General features: G+C 45.5%; 1 protein-coding gene across 1 annotated transcript in view; it reads left to right on the plus strand.

Moving 5' to 3' along the window:
* GUCY2C (guanylate cyclase 2C) overlaps window positions 1-25,114 on the plus strand; it is a 715,850-nt gene that overhangs the window by 541,748 nt on the left and 148,988 nt on the right. The window contains 2 exon segments of the mRNA XM_040408779.1: window positions 1,825-1,962; window positions 4,843-4,931. Of these exon segments, the coding sequence (XP_040264713.1) occupies window positions 1,825-1,962; window positions 4,843-4,931 (227 nt within the window).

Below are 25,114 nucleotides of genomic sequence, written 5' to 3' on the forward strand. Positions count from 1 at the left end.
AAGAATCTAGGTTTTGGTCAGTGGTTAGTACTGCTGCCTACCAGTGCTGGGGTACTTTGTTGAAAATCAACCAAGGACAACATCTGCATGGAACCAGTATGTTTCTCCCATGTTTGCATGGGTTTGCTCTGGGTACTTAAGTTTCCTCTGATTAGAAAAGCACACTTTTAGTGAATTTAGATTGTGAGCTGTACCAGGGACAATGAGTGATGATGATTTCTGTAAAGCGCTGTGGAATCTGCTAGTGCTATATACGCAAGTAAAATAAATAATTTTTCAAACAAGGTGTCAGGAATCATCCTGCTATGTCTGTTTAGTTCAGATTATCTTGCCCTCAAGTTCTCCCTCAGTTAAGATGGTGGATTGTGTCTCAGCTGGGTGACATCTTACTTCCTGTTTCACATTTAAATCTCTCAAGCCTGTCACTCATTGCTTGAGTATTGTGTTTAGCTTCTGCCTGTGCAGTCCTTTTGCTTAGAACTAGCTCTCTGGTTTGTTCCTCCTCCTTGCGGTTTACCCTGCTACTCTGTGACATCCTGCTACCTCCTGTTACCAACCCGGATTGCTTGACTACGTTCCTGTGCTGCCTGCCCTGACCCATTGCTCATCTGACCTCGGCTCTACTTCATCCTTCGGTCCTGCACTGTTGCTACCAGTAACGGCTCCGCCTGCCTGGCTCTGCTGCTTCTTTTGGTCCTGCACTGTTGCTACCAGTAACGGCCCCGCCTGCCTGGCTCTGCTGCATCCTTTGGTCTTGCACCGTTGCTACCGGTAACAGCTCCACCTGCTTGGCTCTGCTTCATCCTTTAGTCCTGCAACCTCCTATCCAAGACTCCAATGCTTCCTGTGTACAGGCCTTGTCCCTGCCTTTGGATTCCAGCAGTATTCCACTAGTATCGTGACACAAGGTCAGGATTGCAATTTTAGCCATAATACAGCTGGTTAGTGGGAGCTGAATATAACTGCAGCTCTCACTCCCAACCTGGTTTCTACATGTGCTATCTCTGGCTGTATGTCTGATAGCACTGTGATTCCTCTCTTGTTTTACAGCTTAGATTAATAAAAGCTATGTACACTTTCAGGGACATTTTTTATTACTGCATTTTACAAATTTTGGGCAAAAATATATTTTTTCAATTTGTCTTTATAAAAAAAATATGCCATTAAAAAAGTATGCTAATGCATTAAAAGTATAAAATCATTTTGTTAGAATGTGATTCCTAATAGGATTATAAAAATGTAATTAAATAATTTAAATAAAAAAGCTTGCAAAAAGATAATATGTAATAATTTTTCATAAAATACATTTTATTGTGAATACTTTACATAAAAGCAAAAAACTACACTTACTGTATTCGGTATCCACATGACCGAAATAACCATAACAACCAATTTAACAGGTTATTCAATGTGAAATATGTATAGAACATGAGTATAAGAATGTTCAAAATGGCTTTTTCTATATTTGCAACAAAAAAAAAAGTATATAAACTACAAAGTAATTTATATATACCCTCAAATCGCACCAAAAATGCAATTTATCTCACATAAAACTAGGCCTTATATAGCCATACCAAGGTAAAAAGAAGTATAGCTGCTTAAACATTGAGAGGCAAAAACTATAAATATAGCTGGTTATTAAGGGGTTAACTCACAGTATGTGTGAAGGAAAGCAGTGGATGCGGAGCTCTATATCAGAAGATACAAAGATTATAAGTATATGTTATTAAATAAAACTATACTAATTTCTGACAAACGAAAGTAAATGATCATATTTAGAAATATTTGACTTTGACTTCATATATGTTTGTTCATTTATTAAAGATTTGTGGATGTGTCCTGAACATATACGCCAAGATGGGGTTTCTCAGAAAGGTGATGTCTATAGCTATGGAATCATAGCACAAGAAATTATTTTGAGAAAAGAGACGTTTTATACTGAACAATGCTATGACGATAAAGGTAAACTAATTAATGGAATATATGAACTAACATGCTATATCAGCTTAGTGACACATCAAAAACTAGAACACATTTTGTATTTTGATACAATCACATGTAGTGTGAGAGATTCACTCTGGTTTTAGACAACTTAGAAAGATAAGATATGCGAAGTTAGAGTTGATAAATATAGTTTTATGATTTCATATCTTCAAAAATTGGATGCCTACTTAATCCTCTGCACGGGTGTAGCCAGGGGCGGACATACCGCATGTGCAGCCGGTTCGGTTGCACAGGGGCCCAGAGCAGGAGGGGGCCCCTTCTCACCGGCGGCAGAGGGAGATGAGCGCTTCCATTGTGGAAGCGCTCATCTCTATTCATCTGTATCGGACGGCGATACAGATGGACGCTGCGGCGGGGCAGGGAAAAGGTGTCTCCCTTCCCCAGTCCTCTCATAGGTTTCAGGCCTAGTGCCTATAGCCTATCAGAGGCTGGCGCAGGCGGCGCGATGACATAATCGTGCTGTCTGAGCCATACAGCGTTGTACACAGACCGGAAGAGGCCTGCATTGCATCGCAGAAAGCAGCAAGGAGGTAAGTAATATGTATATGCGCTTATTTTTATTTTATTTACACTTTGCTAGGGGCCCAATCTGGCACTCATGGGTGCATCTACTGGGGCCTTATCTTATGTACTGGCACACATGGGGGGCACTATGGAGGAGGAGGAGCACTATGTGGGCCCTATTTTATATACTTACACACATGGGGGCACCATGGATGGGGAAGTACTATTGGGGCCCAATTTTATATACTAGCACACATGGGGGACACTATGGAGGGGGAGGAGCACTATGGGGACCCTATTTTATATACTGGCACACATGGGGGGCACTATGGAGGGGAAGGAGCACTATGGGGGGCCCTATTTTATATACTGGCACACATGGGGGGCTCTATGGAGGGGGAGGAGCACTATGGGGGACCCTATCTTATATACTGACACACATGGGGGGTACTATGGAGGGGGAGGAGCAATATGGGGGGCCCTATTTTATATACTGGCACACATGGGGGGCACTATGGAGGGGGAGGAGCACTATGGGGGACCCTATCTTATATACTGAAGCACATGGGGGGCACTATGGAGGGGGAGGAGCAATATGGGGGCTCTATCTTCTATACTGCCACACATGGGCGGCACTATGGAGAATAGGGGAAAGTACACTATGGGGGGCCCTATCTCATATATTGGCACACATGGGGGCCACTATGGAGAATGGGGGAAAAGGATATATTATATGGGTGCATTTTATACTGGCACAATGTCAGTCACCATAAGGACAAGGGGAGGTGCAATTTTGGTGCACGATATAGGAGTATTTTATACTGCCGCAAATTATAGGGCACTATGGGGAGTTTGGCTCAACTGGGGGACTAAGTTTTTTGGGCACACTAGGGGGCATTGGCACACATTATGAGGGTACTATGAGGACACTGGCTCTACAGGGGGCACTAAGAGGAGGTATTTTTTATACTGCCAGACAACAGGGCACTTTTATGTACTGGCGCACATTATAAGGGGGCATTTTTCTACTGTTACACAAAGAGTTATAAAGAGAATTATTACTACCGGGGGCATTATGGTGGGCTTTATTACAGTTGAGGGACAATGAGGAACTTGAATACTAGTATGAGTACTATAGGAGCAGTATTACTTCTGGGAAACAGTGGGGGCACTATTACTGTAGGGGTACTATTACTACTACGTGTTGTCTGGTAGATAATTATTTCTATTGGTGGGATTTTGGTGGGATTTTGTTACTTTGGTGGGCACCCTGGCACAGTATCAGCTTAGCACAATTATTTTTGGGGAACATTATGTTCACACTATTAGTGTCAGGGACACGGTTTCCTGGGTACAGTTATTTTTTAGGACACTGTGTGCCAATAATTATTGAAGGGGAACTATCTGTATGTAACTAATATATGGAGCACAGCAGTGCACAGCAGGCACAGTATCAGAGGGGCGTGATTAGGTGGGAGGATGATGGAAAACTAGGAAACTAAGATGTCTGTCTGTCAAACCCTGCAGAGAGAAGAGATGACTGAAAAAAATCATCATGGTGGTGTGGTCTGAAAGGAGAAGATAAGGAAAGAGAACATCTGCATCAAAGAAGACGTCACTGGATGTAAGAGGTATGTGGACCTGTATTAGGCTACTTTCACATCTGAGTTAGTGATTCTGGCAGGCTCTCCCAGCAGAGAACAGCCTGCCGGAATGCCCAGCACTGCTGAATGCAGACAGAATGCCCACCGGCCCCATTAACTATAATGGGGTGTGGCAGAGATCCGGTCACAATCTGGCAAAAATGCAGAGAATCAGCGGGACACAAACCACTGCATGCCTGAGGTTGTGTCCGGCCAATTCCTTGCATTATTTGCCGGATCAGGTGGCCAGAGCGTAGTGCTGCAGGTGTGAAAGTAGCCTTAACCTGTATGTTTTGTATTGCTATAAGTAATGTTAGGATGGAATTGGTTATGCTGAGAACTTGGCTTGGAGGGGAGTGGGCCCAGGTACATTCTTTGCACAGGGGCCCTCTGCTGTCTGTGCTCGCCCCCGAGTCTAGCTGAACATGGCTGAGGCCAAATTACAAACATTTAAATAAAAGTTGTGTGTTGAAAATCCAAGGAATCTTTCTTAATTATACACTATGTAAAAAACAGAAACTAGGTTGTGATAATAACCGTCGGAACCTTATTAGCTTAGATATGTTCATTCAGAACTGTTTACTTCAACTTGTGGTAAAGAAAAAAGAAAAAATTGCCAGTATAAGTTATTAATTCCAACTGAGCATTGATTCATTGTATGTTGTGTTTCTTCACCAATGATCAACAAAAGAAAAAATTGAAAAAGTGAAAAAGAATAATGGAGACTGTCCATTCCGACCAGACCTTCACCTGGACACAGCAGAGGAGTGGGAGATTGAGGTAGGAAGTACAGGAATTTCTATTAGACATTAATGGATTCGTGATTTAGCTCATTTATATAAAATCAAGGAGAAAATTATTTTCAATTTTATTGCTGTCTTTATTGTTTTTTTCTTTTATTGTTCTGTTCTTTTTTATTGTCAGCAAATAGTGCTCATCCATGCTACAGCCATATTCTAGCTGTTTTATAGCAATAGCTACAGAATCCTTTTACTCTACATGCAAGTCCTCGCATGTTTAATAGTAGAGATGGCCTTGCGGTTTACCCGGCGGTCGTTTCGCATCGAACTTTGCGTGTTCGCGATTCGACGAACATGAACATATGGTGATGTCCGCCAGCGCCATATTCTTTTGCATTGCGCCGAACTTTGATCCATTACACATCCATCAAGTGGGACAGGACAGCAAATTGAGACGTTTCAGCACAAGGACACCCCCCCACCCTATAAAAGAACCCAATCTGGCAGCCATTTTACATTCTGTGTTTTGCCAATGTAGGGAGAAGTTGCTTTATGGAGCAGGGACAGGCTGTTAGGGACACCAAACGCTAGCTAATAGGGCCACAAAAGTCCTTTTAAGGACTGGTATAGGTGTGCTATCGATAGGTGTGAAATACTGACGGGTGTGAAATACTTATAATATACTTTCTAACATAGAAAGGATATTATAGTGCAATTGTATTGTGCAGCAGTTGTGTGCGGTTCTGCTGCGATACCGCAGCTATATAGAGGGACAAACGCTATTTGAACAACTAATTGCAACTGGTGTGATATACCTGTTGCCTCAAAAAAAACTGATTGAGGGGTGTGATATACCTATAATATACTTTCTAACATACAAAGTATATAGTGCATTTGTATTGTGCAGCAGTTGTGTGCGGTTCTGCTGCAATACCGCAGCTATATAGAGGGACAAGCGCTATTGGAACAACTATTTGCAACGAGTGTGATATACCTGTTGCCCCAAAAACTGATTGAGGGGTGTAATATACCTTCTTCCACAAAATACTGATTTAGGGCTGTGATATACCTGTTTCCCCAAATAAACATGGTGGTGTAATATAACTGTTGTGGCAAAAAAAAAAAATTGAGGGGTGTGATATACCTGCTTCCACAAAATACTGATTATGGGGTTCGATATACCTATTTCCACCAAATATTGATTGAGGCCAGCAATATATATCTGCTTCCACAAAATACTGATTAAGGGGTTTGATATACCTGCTTCCACCAAATATTGATTGAGGCCTGCGATATACCTGCTTCCACAAAATACTGATTAAGGCCTCATGCACACGACCGTTGGGTGCATCCGCGGCCGTTGTTCCATTTTCATTTTATTTTTCGCGGACCCATTGACTTTCAATGGGTCCGTGGAAAAATCGGAAAATGCACCGTTTGGCTTCCGCGTCCGTGATCCGTTTTTCCAGTCCGTGAAAAAAATATGACCTGTCCTATTTTTTTCACGGACAACGGTTCACGGACCCATTCAAGTCAATGGGTCAGTGAAAAATCACGGATGCACACAAGATAGTCATCCGCGTCCGTGATCCGTGTCCGTTTTTCCTATCATTTTCAATGCAAACTTGACTTAGTTTTTTTTTTTTCACTTTTCATGTCCGTGGATCCTCCAAAAATCAAGGAAGACCCACGGAAGAAAAAACGGTCACGGAACAACGGAAATCCGTTTTGCGGACCGCAAAAAAAAACGGTCGTGTGCATGAGGCCTAAGGGGTTTTATATACCTGTTTCCACCAAATGTTGATTAAGGGGTTTGATATACCTGCTTCCACCAATTATTGATTGAGGCCTGCGATATTGATATACCTGCTTCCACCAAATATTGATTGAGGCCTGCGATATACCGGTACCTGCTTCTACAAAATACTGATTAAGGGGTTCGATATACCTGCTTCCACAAAATGCTGATTGAGGGTTGCGATATACCTGATTCCACAAAATACTGATTAAGGGGTTTGATATACCTGTCTCCAGCAAATATTGATTGAGGCCTGCGATATACCTGCTTCAACAAATACTGCTCTTCTTTATGGACTAGTGTTGAGCACGAAGATTCGAAAACCAAATTTTTTGTGCGAATATCGACACATCGAGAATTCGCGAATATTTAGAATATAGTGATAGAGATAGAGAGAGATATATATATATATATATATATATATATTGTGAGACAGTGACAGGTCTCACTCAGGTTAGAGGCATGGAAGGGGTGGATAGTGCGGTCCACACCCCTGTTCCACCTCAGGTGAGACAAGCTGGAGGTAATCAGCCTGGCATAAGGCACCTCCCAGAGTGTCAGAAAGGGGGTAGTGTGTTACCTGTGGACAGAGGCCTGGAGGCTCTGTCTGTGTGGTCTCAGCTGGGCAAGGCTGAGGGACCACAAGGCTGGGAGATAGCCTGGAGTTGGGGGACGCAGCGATGCCTGGGAGGGTCGCAGGGCCATAGTCAGGCAGACTACTGAGCCCCAATCCCCCACAAGAGACACTGAACTGTGGACAGTGGGCGTACTGTGCTCTGTACAGCCAGGAGGCTGTGAGACATTGGCTGACAAAGCCGCATGTGTTCACAGGGTGTGAACTGTGACTTTAGGTGAGTCAGGATATTATATGTTTAGTTAGAGCCCAGCCGGGCAGGTGTTTATTTTGTACCATTTATGTTTGGATTGCTGAGGAGCCAAATAAAGTGATGTTTGGACCAGAAACTTGGTGTCTGGCGACGATATTTGTGTGAATCACCCCCGGAGAAGAGCTAACCCCCCACAATTGGTGTCGGATGCGGGCAGGTGTCCCTGCTGATAAGTAAAAGTGCTGGAAGCCTGCTAGTTTGCAGAGCAGAGACTGCTGGTGTTAAACTGGACTTTTTTTTTTCTGTGGTGCAAACCGTGCAGGATTTAAAGGGCCAGAAGCCCAGTACAAGAGACTGAGCAGTGGAAATGGCTGCAAAATGGTATAGCCCGTGGGAGAAATCCTGCGAATTAGTGATCGGCGGAATCCCGCTGGGGGTCAGTCTAGACTCCCGCCAGCAAGTGTCTCGGGTCCTGCCTAATATTCTGGACTTTGTAACAAGGGGGCCAGAGACAAAAACTACGGTGTCACTGACCTTTGTGACGGACTATGGCTCTGTGCAATGGGAGCTGTTAAAATGTGAGACACTGGAAGTGGAATTTGTACTGGGCAAGGACTTTCCATTGTTTGGGCAGTTGTGGAGCGGAGTTCCTGATAAAAGGCAAAGATATGCCGTTGCCAAGGGCAACCGTCGGGAAGACAAAGAGGTGGAGAGCGGCGCGGTTCTCAGGAGTGCATATCTTCCCTGCGACTGTGTCCGGAGTCCTAGAGAGGGAGTGCGGAGGTGGAGTAAAGCTGTTGCTAGGAGCAACCACAACCTTGATGAGTCTGCGGGAGAGAATGTCACTGCTTTACCAGAATGGTTGATTACAAAGGGTAAGACTGTTCCTGTTATTAACTATGTGGCAGACCCAGTGACAGTGAGCCGGCGGCAGGGGATACCTGCTGGGCCGGTAGGTAATAAGTCTGTGTCTGGACAGGCGGATCAGCCTGCTGTGATCGCTCCCTCGCAGAAATCTACAGGGGAGAAGGTTTCTGTGTTACCTCAGTTGCCCATGACCAAAGCTAGTTTTGGGATGACAAGGATCCGGGATCCCATGCTAGCCCGGGTAAGAGATAGCACAATATTGAAACCTGAGACTGGTAAAATATTAAAGGTGCTGGACAGTCGTGCAGATAAGGACTATCCGCTGATTTTCACTGAGCGTGAGACTCCAATGAGAACAGAGACTGATGAACTTGATGTTACAGATACGCTCATGCATGAGGGAGTGTTGGGCCGTGATATCGGTTTGTTGCTGTGGGGTAAGGTAGACACTTCTGCAGATAGTGACGAAACTCCTGCAGAACCTGTACCTGTCCCTTTAAGTGAGGATCTAAGGGAGCTGCACTTTGACCTGCATGGGGAAAGAATATTGACCATTGGAAACAATGGTGCTGGTCAAGTGCAAAGTGATGGTGACAAATGTGCGGAAATGCATAAGGAAAATGTGATGTCATATGAAATATGTGGTGACAGTGATATAACTTTTCCGTTGCAGGTTGTGGTCAGGGGAGAAGCGCCCCCTGGTGGTAAAAATGTAAATGATGATGAAGCTTTATTTTCTGCATCTGCTATGTTTCATGAAGCGCGATATGACGTAATCAAAAGGTTTGAAGACATGCATATAAGTAGTGTGGAGCAAAGCCCAGCTCCAGCTCAGTGTTTGAAGGTGCAGGAAAATATGATAGGGCTAGAGGGTGTACCGCACGTACCAGAGGGGGAAATGCAGTCCCCACAATGTTGGTTGGTTACTAAGGAAGTGTCCCAGGTGGGGATTAGCTCATCGGTGCCCCTAGAGGTCAGAATTAATAATGACACGAGCGGTATAGGTGACGTATGTGCTGTGACCGATAGCAACCCAGAGAGTGAAGCTACCATGTCAAGGTCCTGTGAAACAAAGGTGGTTACTAGTAGCGACCAGGCAGTTCTATCTGACGAGATGGGAATTAAGTCGGGTGACATCATCCTAGGGTCTGAAGCCCATATCCAGACAGTTGTAGGTGACCTGACACGACAGTACAGCTGCAAACAGGAGGATGATCTCTCTCTCTCCTCACGCTCCCTAGAAACGTTAGAGATGGGACTAGCTGTCTTCACAGAGCAACTGAAGAAGGCTTCAGAAAGGGCAAAGAAGGAGAGCCAGAAAGAGAATGGTGATCCTCCTACATCTGCTGCAGCAGAGCCAAGCAAGGAGCAGCTGGAACCGGAGGCCAAAAAGCGGGGCACTTCCCACAAGCTTGTGCAAAAAGCTGAAAAGAAACTGCTGAAAAACATGGAGTTGGTGGTTCAGCGCCTGGAGAAACAGGGTGTGACATACAAAAAGGGGGAGAAAACTAAGAACAAACTTCAGCGAGGATTGGATGATCTGATGATGGACCTGGACCACCAGAAGCAAGTTCTGTCTAATCCAGCGAAGAAACAGGAGAAGTGTGACTGGCTCCTAGCTGAAGAGAAATACATCTCGGCTCGATATGGTGAAAAACGTGACCAAACAGAGACTGATGCTTGGGAAAAGGAGAACAAGGCCCTCTCCTTGGCTAAAGCCCTGGAAGAAGCGCTTGAGGAGCATGCTGAATTGGAGAGGCTGAACAAGCAACTCAGAGCAGAGAATGAAAATCTCATGAGCTTAAAAGATGAGTTGGAGAAATCTAAGTGTGCTCTCAAACAGCAGGTGGAAGGTGAGAAACCTGAAGAGGAGAGTTCTCTGGAAGATGTCAAGAAGCCAGAGCCTGTTAAAAATGGGACTGGAGAGGGTGGCACTGTGGTGCTGGCTGTGGCAGAGAAGATGGAAGATGCTTCTGCTAAACCAGATGATGGGGCTGATGTGGATGCCAAAGACCACAGACCCGTGGTAGCGTGTAGCCTAGGCCTGGAAGACGTCCCCTCTGCATACAAGGCCTTCCAAATAGCCAGCAGCCTGCTGGGGAAGAAGTACGAGGAGGTGAACGATCAGTTTACGGATCCGGGCTATTACAATGGGCTGTATCTCCTGAATCCTCCACAAAATGAGAACAGGGTCCTGGGTGAGCCTCTGGAGAAAATGACAGAAGACGAGGAGTCTGCTGAAGACCCTGGTGCCTCCTGCCTCGATGAGGGGGAGGGGTTAACAGGGCAAGTGTTTGGTGCCATGTCCGAGAAGGATGAGAAGGCGGTCAAAGAGACTGGAGACTTCAAGTAGGCAAAGACTGAAAAAGTTAAGGCCGATATGTTGGTTGACATGAAGTCCCCAGGTTCTACAGAGACCAAAGTTAAGCCAAAGGGAGCCGCGGCCGAAGTGGAAAAAGCCGCTAAAGAAGCAGAGGTCTCTAAAACTGTCATAGTAGCTGGAGTAACTACTGTTGGAAAGAAGGAAGAAGTGACCCAGATGCACGTAAAAGCGAGTAGGGGCAAGCATGCTCTGCTGAAGGAGCCCTGCAAAGCAAAGGAGAAAGTGTCGGGATATGACCATGACTCGGAACAGTTCAGGCAAGAGCTGCAGCAGTCCAAGAAAGGACGTGAGGTGCATGTACAGGAGCCAGAGGATCTAAAAAGAGAGAGAGATCAAAATATACGACAGCACATCATTATCACTCGGGAAAGAGTAGGAAAAGAATATCTGGCCATGAGATGGGCACATAAGGCCTTTAGGCAGTTTCGGTTAGGCAAGATGTTGGTTTTGGTGATAAACCAAGCTCTGCTGGCATGGGTCTGGCAGAACAAAGGGAAGGTACGTGTCACCGAGGTTCCTGGCCTCGGTGAAATAAGAACCGGTAATTTTCTGTGTCAGCGGCAGCTAGTGCTCGCTGACACTGGGTTACTTAGTATGGCTGTAAAGCCAATCTGGGCCGGTTCTTATTGGGAGCAGCCAAAGAGCAGGGTGGGTGGCTGTTCCCCACGTCCAGGCCAGGTCGATACCCTCTCACCAGCCTCCCGTGGTTATGCAGGTGTTCACCCTCACGGGCTTGAACAAAGGGGGGGGATATGTGAGACAGTGACAGGTCTCACTCAGGTTAGAGGCATGGAAGGGGTGGATAGTGCGGTCCACACCCCTGTTCCACCTCAGGTGAGACAAGCTGGAGGTAATCAGCCTGGCATAAGGCACCTCCCAGAGTGTCAGAAAGGGGGGTAGTGTGTTACCTGTGGACAGAGGCCTGGAGGCTCTGTCTGTGTGGTCTCAGCTGGGCAAGGCTGAGGGACCACAAGGCTGGGAGATAGCCTGGAGTTGGGGGACGCAGCGATGCCTGGGAGGGTCGCAGGGCCATAGTCAGGCAGACTACTGAGCCCCAATCCCCCACAAGAGACACTGAACTGTGGACAGTGGGCGTACTGTGCTCTGTACAGCCAGGAGGCTGTGAGACATTGGCTGACAAAGCCGCATGTGTTCACAGGGTGCGAACTGTGACTTTAGGTAAGTCAGGATATTATATGTTTAGTTAGAGCCCAGCCGGGCAGGTGTTTATTTTGTACCATTTATGTTTGGATTGCTGAGGAGCCAAATAAAGTGATGTTTGGACCAGAAACTTGGTGTCTGGCGATGATATTTGTGTGAATCACCCCCGGAGAAGAGCTAACCCCCCACAATATATATCTCTATCCATAGCGAATAAAAAATAATAATGTCCAGCACGAACCGATTCTTTCAAGTTGCTTTGGTCTTTATTCATATTCCTTGAGAATACATCCAGTGAACAATATCTCCACTTCCCCCTCTTGTTAACGCGTTTCGAACATTACAGTTCTTATTTGTAACAAACTGTGATATACCGCCACCAGGTTTAAATAACTCCATTCTCTTCCTCCCTTTGGTTTGTGTGGGGGAGGTGGAGCTGTACCTTGGGTGCGGTACACCTTTCATTTAACTCATATATGCCCGTGCTCAGTTTTACAAACCAACATATAAATTAATATATTTCCTACATACATAGGGTAAATTTGACATCATTATGTTTAGCCATGAGCATCCACTATTTCTTTGTAGGCTTGACCCTTGGCCATGGATGGCGATAAGGTTTTTGCTAGTGTACCTGAGTGCCTTGAGACTTTTTTGCACCCATTTTTTAATATCCCATGTAATGTATTGTCCTCAAATAATATCGGGAGACCTTTTTTAACTGCTTTTTGAATTAGTGGAAATTGTTGACTGTATGTTAAAACTAAGGTAGGTTTGTTTAAATTACTATTTTGTTGATTTCTATCCTTTCTATGTGCCGTGTTATGGAAAAGAAGATCTTCACGTGATTTTTTGTGTGCGATTTTTAAACCTCTAGTTATCATCCAATCTGCATATCCCCTTGCCTGTAGGCGCTTCCGAATAATTGCGGTTTCTCTATTGAAGGAAATATCTGTACTGGAATTTCTTTTGGCTCTCAAAAATTCACCCACTGGTATAGCCTTAATTGTGTGGGCTGGATGATGGCTGTTAGCTTTTAATATGGAATTACCTGAAATCCTTTTGCGATATGTCTCTGTAAAAATTATTTGATCTGGAACCCCCATCAATTTGAGATCCAGAAAATTAATGGAATGTGAGTCCTGTTCTTTGGTAAATCTAAGATCATATGGATTGTCATTAATGTATTCCACAAAGTCAGGTATGGCAGAAACATCGCCGCCCCAGATTAGGAGCAGGTCATCGATGTATCTGCCATAACAGACCAGAAATTGTGAAAAAGGAAATTTCTCTGTGAAAATATATCTTTCCTCCAATAGGACATTGTGAGGTTAGCAAGAAGGGGAGGAGGAATCGGCTTCTCTCCTGGGCGTTCCGAGAAGGAACGCCCAGGAGAGAAGCTAATGTCTCCTCCCCATCGCTCCGATAGTAGTAAGTAGCATACGGATCAGGAGACTGTAACTGGGGCACAGCGGTCGAACGGAGCGGCGTCCAGGAATAATAGTAGGTGCAGGGAGATCCCTGGGCACCGCTCTACATATCCTGCTAACTTAACTAAGTCTGAAACCATAAAAAAGGTTGTCCCATCATTGGTGGCGCAGTGCGCCCGCCCCTCCTTCACCCCTCTCTCCTCATTGGTGGCAGCGGCACAGGGGGGAGGGAGAGACTATTTCCTTCTCCCCTATGCTGCTGAGGGAACATGAGCGCGCTGACAGCAGCGCGCTTATGTTCTGTGATACTAGAGTGCGCAGCAGAGCAGCCCAGTATCAATAAAATGGAAATCCTGGCATCAATATGATACCGGGATTTCCATTTTATCGATACTGGGCTGTAGTATCGATTGGGTATCGAAATTTTGATACCTGCAACAACCCTATGTGCGACAACGGTGCCAATCTGCTGAGCGTGCTGAAACAGGGCAAAATGACACATGTGCCATGCATGGCACACGTCATGAACTTAGCCGTACAGTGATTTGTTGCCAAATACCCCACGGTCCAGGACGTCTTGCGGCAGGCCAAGAAAATCTCTGGCCATTTTAGAAGATCTTACACGGCCATGGCTCACCTTGCTGACATTCAGCGGCGACACCGCTTGCCCGTCAGACGTCTGATTTGTGACTGCCCGACACGCTGTAACTCCACCTTGTATATGCTTGATAGGCTGCTCCAGCAGAAACGTGCTGTTAATGACTACCTGTATGAACTCTGCGGCAGGACAGGTTCTGGGGAGCTTGGTTTCTTTTCACCGCGCCACTGGCTGCTCATGAGCGACGCATGCAGACTTCTGCGGCCATTTGATGAGATCACCAAACTGGTCAGTCGCAGCCATCAGTGACATTGTACCTTACGCTTTCTTTCTGGAGCGTGCATTGCGTTGTGTTATTGATCAAGCCGTCGGGGAGCAGGAGCTGGGAGATGAGGAAGTTGCAATGCTGAATGAATTCCCAGAGGGAGCTACTCCATCTGACACAAGTCAGCAGGACTCTGAAGAGGAGTCATAGGAGGATGGTGTCTGGGGGAGGAGGAGAAGGAGGAGCAAGAAGAGTAGGCTTTGAGGGGGACTTTAAACTTTTTGGGGATCCCTGGTGTTGTCCATGGCTGGGGGGAGGAGACCGAGGGCGACATTCTCCTGGGTGATGAGCGCTCTACCACTTCCAATTTAGTGCAAATGGGGGCCTTCATGCTCTAGTGTTTGAAGAGGGACCCCCGTATAAAAAGCATAATGGGCAAGGACCAGTACTGGGTGGCAACATACTTAGACTCCCGATACAAACACAAAATGGTGGACATGTTACCAGCATCACAGAGGCCTGGCAGAATGCAGCATTTCCAGGCATTGCTGCGAGAGATGCTGCATACTGCTGTTGCTGGCGCTGGCAGAGGAATTTCCACCCACAGCGAAACAGGTGCGGGTACCAATCCTACCACGCCTGCAAGAATAGGGCGGTTTTAAGATGTGTTGGTCACTTTGGATATGAGATCATTCTTGCAGCCAACCCATCAACAGCCGCCCTCCGGATCCAGCCTCAGGGAACAACTAGACCGACATGTGTCCGACTACATCGGGTTAACGGCCGATGTGGATGCTCTGAGAAAAGAGGAACCCCTTGACTACTGGGTGTGCAGGCTTGACCTGTGGCCAGAGCTGGCACAATTTGCCATGGAACTCTTGGCTTGCCCCTCGTCGAGTGTCCTGTCCGAAATGACGTTCAGCGCAGCAGGGGGGATTGTGACCGATAAGCGCACTCGCCTAGCTCACAACAGTGTGGACTACTTCACATTTGTAAAAATGAATGAGGCATGGATCTCGGAGGAATTCAACACCTGTGACGACCACGTGTAATTGAATTTCCTCATGCCAGCCCACACATATCCACCACCACCCAGAACAAAGAATGATCCTTGTCTTTTATATATACAGCGGCATAAAAGGCCTTTTCTGTTAGGTAAATGCCTAATTTTTGGGGCCTCTACTCCAGTGACCTACAGTAAAATTTTATCCAGTGACCGCCTAATGTACCTCCAGCCACATAATTACATGTTCTTTAAGGTCAGGTAAATGCCTAATTTTTGGGCCCTGTACTCCAGTGGCCTGCAGTAAAATTGTTATCCAGTGACCGCCTAATGTACCTCCAGCCACATCATCACAAGTTCTTTTCTGTCAGGTGAATGCCTAATTTTTGGGGCCTGTACTCCAGTGGCCTACAGTAAAATTTGTATCCAGTGACCGCCTAATGTACCTCCAGCCACATCATCACAAGTTCTTTTCTGTTAGGGGAATGCTTAATTTTTGGGGCCTGTACTGGCCTACAGTAAAATTTTTATCCAGTGACCGCCTAATGTACCTCCAGCCACATAATCACAAGTTCCTTTCTGTCAGATGAATGCCAAATTTTTGGGGCCTGTACTCCAGTGGCCTACAGTCAAATTTTATCCAGTGACCGCCTAATGTACCTCCAGCCACATCATCACAAGTTCTTTTCTGTCAGGTGAATGCCTCATTTTTGGGGCCTGCACTGGCGTACAGTAAAATTTTTGGCCAGTGACCACCTAATGTACCTCCAGCCGCATATATACAAGTTCTTTTCTGTCAGGTGAATGCCTAATTTTTGGGGCCTGTACTCCCGTGGCTTAAAATGAAATTTTTCTAGTCTTCATCGGGGCACATTTTTGAGAGTTTTCCTTTAAGACGCATAAAAATGGCCACTGATTAAAATACATATTTTTTGTGGGGATTATTGCCAATGATCCCCCTCTTGTATGTCACTGTCCATGTTGTGGGACTATTTGTGCACTTCTACTAAGTATTAATGAGTCTGAAGGTTTTTCAGGTTCGTCTGCAATTAAAGTCAATGGGGCCCGCCACAAATGTGTGGTTTGCTAACATTTTATCGTCTCGGCTGATGTTTGTCCATCACTATTAAATAGTCTGAATATATACCATTGCAAGAAAAAGCATGTGAAACATTTAGAATTACCTGAATTTCTGCATTGGCTGCTAATGAAATCTGATTATCTAAGTCACAATTATAGACAAAGACAATTGAAAGTAATATTACCAAACAGTTATACAGTCCGTGTCTTTTATTGAGTACATTGAGGGACATTTATCAAGACTGGTGTTCTCATACGTCAGTCTTGATCCCTGTGCGCAAAAATGAGATGCACCTAACTTATTAAGAGGCAGTTGCGTTGTCTGAATCGACCCTTAGGCTAATAGTCAACAATTTTATGCAGCTCAGATGTGGACCCATTCATTACAATGGGGCTGCAAATGTTATGGACAACACACTTTCCACATCCATACAGTATGTCCATTCTGCAGCTCTGTGAAAAAATAGAACATGTCCTATTCTTGCCCATTTTGCAAACAAGAATAGTAGAGTTGAGCGGACACCTGGATGTTCGGGTTCGACGGGTTCGGCCGAACTGGGGAAAAAAGTTTGAGTTCAAGACCCGAACTTGACTCCGAAACCGAACCCCATTGAAGTCAATGGGGACCGAACTTTTGAGAACTAAAATGGCTGTAAAAATGTCATGGAAAGGGCTAGAGAGCTGCAAATGGCGTCAAAATGTGGCTAAGAGCAGCATGGCAAGTGCTCTGCAAACAAATGTGGATAGGGAAATTACTTTAAATAACATAAAATACGTAAAAATAAAAAATAATTATTGATCTAAGAGGACAAGGTCCATATGGAGTAGGAGGTTGAGGAGGCGGTGGATGTGGCGGTGTAGGTGGAAGCGGCGGTGGAGGAAGAGGTAGCCTACACTGGTTTTTGGTTTTAAATTTTATTTTTAAAATTAGGGTACACCCCAAAACATTGAGAAATATAACCTGTGATAACCCCCTCTAGTCATGCTAAACACACGTTCAGACAATACACTGGCTGCAGGGCAGGCCAGCAACTCCAAGGGGTAAAGGGCAAGCTCAGGCCTATGCCCAACTTGGAGACCCAGAAGTTGCAGGGGCTGACCGCTGTCAGTCAGTTCGTGTAGGCGTGTGCACACTTACTGCCCCACCATGTCGCACATCCCCGTGATGTTCACGATCCAATTTGATATCTGCTCTATCAACTTTCGATGTTCTTTTATGCGCCTACCATGGTGATCACGTGGGTGGTGGGGAATCAGGGTTCCAGGCCAGAGAGGGAGCATGAGAAAGAGAGACCACATCCAAGGGAGGATTAATTTTTTCAAATTTAAAATTAGAGTTGAAATATGGGAGAAATGATTAAAGCATAAAAGTGTGACAACTTTTCAAAGTTTAAGCATTGAATGAAAGGATGTGGTGCGCATTAATTACTGAATAATTTATTAAATTTTATTCCCTGTCACCTATGCATAGCAGGTGTTTATTCACGTCTGAAATTGTATAATGTCAACCCAAGAATATAACAGGAAAATTATTGAAATTTATTAAGCTGTCAACTAGGTAGAGGAGGGGTATATTACACCCAAAAAATGGTGAATTTCACCCAAAAATTTAACTGACAATTTATTAATTTTTTTGGTCTACTAGGTATAGGAGTGGTACATCACACCCAAAAATTGGTGAATTTCACAAGAATATATCTGACAATTTTTTTTTTAACCTGTCTACTAGGTTTAGCAGTGGTACGATACACCCAAAAATTTGTTTATTTCGCCAGAAAATGTAACTGGCAATTATATATGTTTTTTTACCATTCCACTAGGTATAGCAGTGGTACTATACACACCAAAATTGGTGAATTTCACCGAAAAAGAAAATGACAATTTTTTTTTTTTTTTGTTTGTTTAACCTGTCTACTAGGTATAGCAGTGGTACTATATACCCTAAAATTTGTTAATTTCACCATAAAATGTAACTGACAATTTTTTTTATTTTTTTTTTACCGGTCTACTAGGTATAGCAGTGGTACTATACACCCAAAAAGTGGTGAATTACACCCGAAAATGTAAATGTACAAAATAAAAATGGATTTATGAGGTGGAGTTCCATATGGAGTAGGAGTTTGAGGGTGGAGGAGTAGGTGGAAGTGGCGGTGGAGGAGAATGAGATAGCCAACACAGGTTTTTGGTTTTAATTTAATTTTGTAAAAATAAGGTACACTCAAAGAGTGTGAAATATCCAAAATACAAACATGAACAATTGCTCTGCAGTATAACAATGGCTGCTTAGTGCTGGTATACATGTCTATTCTGCACAAGGTACGGACAAGTCCTGAGGGATCCATGCCTGGATCATTTTAATGAATGTGAGCTTGTCCACATTGGCTGTTGACAGGTGGCTGCGCTTGTCTGTGATGACGCCCCCTGCCGTGCTAAACACACGTTCAGATAATACACTGGCTGCAGGGCAGGCCAGCACCTCCAAGGCGTAAAGGGCAAGCTAAGGCCATGTGCCCAATTTGGAGACCCAGATGTTGAAGGGGGCAGATCCGTCATTCAGTACGTGTAGGCGTGTGCACACATATTGCTCCACCATGTTGGTGAAATGCTGCCTCCTGCTAAGACGTTCCATATCAGCTGGTGTTGCAGGTTGTTGTGGCGTGCTGACAAAGCTTTTCCACATTTCGGCCATGCTAACCCTGCCTTCTGAGGTGCTGGCGGTGCCCCAGTTGCGTTGGCGACCTCTTCCTCGTTCTCTGCCTTCGCCTTGTGCTTCCACTGTGCCTCCGCTGTCAGGTGGGAATGCCACCAGCAGCGTGTCTACCAGCGTGCGTTTGTACTCGCGCATCTTACGATCACGCTCCAGTGATGGAATTAAGGACGGTACATTGTCCTTGTAATGGGGATCCAGCAGCTTGGCCACCCAGTAATCAGCACAAGTTAGAATGTGGGCAACTTGGAGGTCGTTGCGGAGACACTGCAGCATGTAATCACTCATGTGTGCCAGGCTGCCCAGAGGCAACGAAAAGCTGTCCTCTGTGGGAGGTGTATCGTCTGTGTCCTCTGTATCTTCCCATCCACACACCAGTGATGGCCATGAGCTGGTCTGGGTGCCACCCTGCTGTGAACATGGTTCCTCCTCCTCCTCCATTTAATCCTCCTCATCCTCCACCTCCTCATCCTCCAGAACTGTGCCCTGGCTGGACAATTGTGTACCTTGGGTTTGTGGGTGCAGGAACCCACCCTTGGAGCCCCTTGGAAATGACTGTCCGGAAACCCTACGAAATGATCCCTCTTCCTCCTCCTCCTCCTGTGCCACATCCTCTTCCATCATTGTCAGGAGGGTTTTTTCAAGGAGGCATAGAAGTGGGATGGTAACGCTGAGAACGGCGTTATCAGCACTGGCCATGTTGGTGGAGTACTCGAAACAGCGCAACAAGGAACACAGGTCTCGCATGGAGGCCCAGTGCGTGCTGCAGCTGAAACTCCACTATCACCTGCTGCTGCTCGCACAGTCTGGCCAGCATGTGCAAGGTGGAGTTCCACCTTGTGGGCACGTTGCATATTTAATTCAGGCCTACACTGGTTCAGGCCCTGTGAGATACACCCTCTACATACAGGGGTTTGATTCAGGCATTTGAAATACAGCCATATTGGGCAAATACATTTTTAATTCAGGCCTACACTGGTTCAGACCCTGTGAGATACACCCCCTACATACAGGGGTTTGAATCAGGCATTTAAAATTCAGCCATTTGAATACAGCCATTTTGTGCAAAGAAATATTTAATTTAGGCCTACACTGGTTCATGCCCTGTGAGATACACCTTCTACATACAGGGGTTTGAATCAGGCATTTGAAATATAGCCATTTGAAATACAGCCATTTTGGGCAAAGAAATATTTAATTCAGGCCTACACTAGTTCAGGCCCTGTGAGACACACCCTCTACATACAGGGGTTTTATTCAGGCATTTGAAATACAGGCATTTGAAATACAGCCATTTTGGGCAAAAAAATAATAATTCAGGCCTGCACTGGTTCAGGCACTGTGAGATTCACCCTCTACATACAGGGGTTTGATTCAGGCATTTGAAATACAGCCATTTGAAATACATCCATTTTGTGCAAATAAATATTTAATTCAGGCCTAGACTGGTTCACGCACTATGAGATACACCCTCTACATACAGGGGTTTGATTCAAGCATTTGAAATACAGCCATTTGAAATACAGCCATATTGGGCAAATAAATCTTTAACTCAGGCCTAAACTGGTTCAGACCCTGTGAGAAACACCCCCTACATACAGGGGTTTGAATCAGGCATTTGAAATACAGCCATTTTGGACAAAGAAATATTTAATTCAGGCCTACACTGGTTCAGGCCCTGTGATATACACCCTCTACATACAGGGGTTTGATTCAGGCATTTGAAATACAGCCATTTGAAATACAGCCATTTTGGGCAAATAAATATTTAATTCAAGCCTACACTGGTTCAGGCTCTGTGAGACAAACCCTCTACATACAGGGGTTTGATTCGGGCATTTGAATTACAGCCATTTGAACTACATCCATTTTGTGCAAAGAAATATTTAATTTAGGCCTACACTGGTTAAGTCCGTGTGAGATACAATACAGGGGTTTTATTCAGGCATTTGAAATACAGGCATTTGAAATACAGCCATTTTGGGCAAATAAATATTTAATTTAGGCCTACACTGGTTCAGGCCCTGTGAGATACACCTTCTACATACAGGGGTTTGAATTAGGCATTTGAAATATAGCCATTTGAAATACAGCCATTTTGGGCAAAGAAATATTTATTTAAGGCCTACACTAGTTCAGGCCCTGTGAGACACACCCTCTACATACAGGGGTTTTATTCAGGCATTTGAAATACAGGCATTTGAAATACAGCCATTTTGGGCAAAGAAATATTTAATTTAGGCTTAGTCTTCTAGTTCAGACCGTGTGAGATATGCCCTTTACATACAGGGGTTTGATTCAGCCATTCGAAATATAGCCATTTGAAATACATCCATTTTGTGCAAAGAAATATTTAATTTAGGCCTACACTGATTCAGGCCCTGTAAGATACACCCTCTACATACAGGGGTTTGATTTAGGCATTTGAAAAACAGCCATTTGAAATACAGCCATTTTGGGCAAAGAAATATTTAATTTAGGCCTACACTGGTTTAGGCCCTGTGAGATACACCCTCTACATCAGTGGTTCTCAATCTTTCTAAAGCCGTGACCCCTTAATACAGTTCCTCATGTTGTGGTGACCCCCAACCATTACATTTTTTTCTTTGCTACGTCATAACAAATTTTGCTACTAATTGTAATGTAAATATCTGATATGCAGGATGTATTTTTATTGCTACAAATTGAACATAATTAAAGCAGAGTAATTAATCACAAAGACATTCACAGATCCCCCCCTAAACAGTGCCATCCACAGATCCCCCCCTAAACAGTGCTATCCGCAGATCCCCCTCCCCTAAACAGTGCCATCCACAGATCTCCCCCCTAAACAGTGCCATCCACAGATCCCCCTCCCCTAAACAGTGCCATCCACAGATCCCCCCTCCCCTAAACAGTGCCATCCACAGATCTCCCCCCTAAACAGTGCCATCCACAGATCCCCCCCCCTAAACAGTGCCATCCACAGATCCCCCTCCCCTAAACAGTGCCATCCACAGATCTCCCCCCTAAACAGTGCCATCCACAGATCCCCCCCCTAAACAGTGACATCCACAGATCCCCCCTCCCCTAAACAGTGCCATCCACAGACCCCCCTCCCCTAAACAGTGACATCCACAGATCCCCCCTCCCCTAAACAGTGACATCCACAGATCCCCCCTCCCCTAAACAGTGCCATCCACAGATCCCCCCCTCCCCTAAACAGTGCCATCCACAGATCCCCCCTCCCCTAAACAGTGCCATCCACAGATCCCCCCTAAACAGTGCCATTGTCACGACTGTGACTGATCCAGACAGGTCTGGGAGGAGAAGGTCGCAGCGACTTGCTACTCGCGATAGCTTATGAGTTTGCTCCGTGGTTCAGGGTATGTCATCCAGGTTTTGCCTTGTGAACCTTTTTGTCCTGACTGGGAGTTTGTAGGCATCCTTCTCAGGTGAGTCCTGTCTGCCACTCCCAGATACTATATAAGTTTCAGTTTCAGTTTCACTTGCAGTCATTGCCAGATATAGTCCTTACTTCCAGTGCTACTCTGACCTTTGAAGGAGATCGTTTGATGGTGTTGCTGTGGAGCTCTTGCCCGGCGTGGACTGTCGTGTTTGGGATCGCCTTCTCTGCTCGTGACTGGATAAGTCTATCTCTGCTGTTGTTTGTTTGTTGCTGTCTTCCCCTGTTGTTTTCCTAGACGTGAGTGATGGTGACTAGCGCTCCCATCGGCCTTTCCCCAGTCCAGTCTTGTTAGGGCGACTGAGGGTTTAATCATCCTGCTCGCCGCACGGGTTCACACCCCGTCTAGGGTATCAGGGCAGACAGGTGCCAGCTTAGGGTTAGTTAGGGGTGGCCATTCTATTTCCCATCCGTAGATAAGGGTCCCCCTTCCCATCCGTCTGGTGCGACACGACCGCTGCTGGGATAGCGGTCGTGACAGTATATCTGGCCTTTTAAAAAAAAAAATTTAAAAAAAAGTGACTTTTTTTTTTTTTTTTTTTTGCTGTTTTGCTTTGTATTTTGTCTGTTCCACTATGGATCCGGTTTCGGTTTTGGCGAAACAATTACAGGGGTTATCCCTTGAAGTGGCAGGATTAAAAGCAACAGTGCTGCGGCAGCAATCCTTGGGTTCCACCGTTGCTACGGGAAACCAAGGTACTCCTGAGCCAAAAGTGGCTTTACCTGATAGGTTCTCAGGAGGGAGCGACCAATTTGTAACCTTCAGAGAAGCTTGCAAATTGTTCTTCAGGTTACGCCCTAGATCCTCCGGCGGTGAGGAACAACGGGTGGGCATTGTAATTTCTCTCCTGCAAGAAGATCCGCAGGCTTGGGCTTTCTCCCTACCATCATACTCTCCGGCCTTACGATCAGTGGAGGAGTTTTTTGAAGCCCTGGGTCTCGTATATGATGACCCGGACAGGGTCTCACTGGCTGAGTCTAAGCTACGTAGACTTCGGCAAGAGAACCGGTCTGCTTAACTATATTGTTCCGAATTCCATAGGTGGGCTACTGATACGTTATGGAACGACTCGGCCCTTAGGAGTCAGTTCTGCCAGGGGTTGTCTGAAAAATTAAAAGACGCGCTGGCGGTATACGAGGTCCCTGGGTCTCTTGAGGCTGCTATGTCTCTGTCCATAAGAATCGACAGACGACTCATGGAGAGACTATTAAATTTTACGGAGGCCTCTATAGGGCAGGGATCGGTCTGTTATGGTCCAGTCGAACCAATGCAAATAGGGGGCGCCACTAGACGGGTGAATCCTCCTAAGTTCCGCCGTAGGTCAGAGGTTTGTTTTCGTTGTGGGGGGAGGGGTCATTTTGTAAAGGTTTGTCCCTCAGAACCCAAGAGACCACAAACAAAGGAGCCGCCGGAAAACTAGAGTCCCCAGATTGTGCGGAGGAGAACAGTCTGGGCGTATTCGTTTCCTCCATACGCATGTCTCAGTTTTTGTTGTCCGCTACCGTTGAGGCGGGCAATAAAACTGAGATCTGTTCTGTCTTTTTGGACAGTGGGGCGGGGGTCAACTTGGTGGATTCACGGTTTGCTCAGGCTCTGGGTTTTACTCCGGAACCGGTATGCAGAACTATTCCTGTTTTTGCCATCGACTCCTCCCCTCTTACTCAGAGAGAGTTAACTCAGATCATCCATAATATCCATCTGCAGGTAGGGGACCTCCATAAAGAGCATATCTCTTGTTATGTCCTGGACGGTCTTCCGGCTCCTATGGTATTAGGGCTTCCCTGGCTGGTGACTCACAATCCAGTGGTGGATTGGCAGGCCGGGGAGATTGTGGAGTGGAGTGAACATTGTAAGGACAACTGCTTGAGTAGTAGGTGCTCTACACTCTCTGTAACATCTTTACCTGCCTTTCTGTCAGATTTTATGGATGTGTTCTCTGAGAAGGGTTGTCAGGGGTTACCACCTCATCGTCCATATGATTGCCCGATTAATCTATTACCTGGGGCAAAACTACCTAAAACCCGGTTATACAATCTTTCCGGCCCGGAGAGGAAGGCTATGCAATATTATATTTCGGAGAGTTTGGCTAAAGGACACATCAGACCCTCTTCTTCACCCGTGGCTGCAGGGTTCTTTTTCGTTAAAAAGAAAGATGGGGGCCTGCGTCCTTGCCTGGATTTCCGGGAATTAAACCGGATAACTATCCGAGATCCCTATCCTCTTCCTCTCATTCCCGACCTCTTTAATCAGGTTGCTGGTGCTAAATGGTTCTCCAAAATGGATCTCAGAGGAGCCTATAACCTGGTTCGCATCAAAGAGGGGGATGAGTGGAAAACAGCTTTTAATACTCCGGAAGGGCATTATGAAAATCTGGTCATGCCATTTGGTCTTACTAATGCGCCTGCGGTGTTCCAACATTTTGTCAACGATATTTTTAGTCACCTTATCGGGAGATTTGTTGTGATATATCTTGATGACATCCTGGTCTATTCCCCGGATCTGGATACACATAAGATCCATGTGAGACAAGTGCTGCAGATATTAAGGGCCAACAAATTGTTTGCTAAATTAGAGAAATGTGTGTTCGCCGTAAAAGAACTGCCATTTCTGGGGTATGTGTTGTCAGATTCAGGTTTCCGCATGGATCCAGAGAAAGTC

The sequence above is a fragment of the Bufo bufo genome, chromosome 9 (assembly GCF_905171765.1).
Source record: "Bufo bufo chromosome 9, aBufBuf1.1, whole genome shotgun sequence".
Lineage (NCBI taxonomy): Eukaryota > Metazoa > Chordata > Amphibia > Anura > Bufonidae > Bufo > Bufo bufo.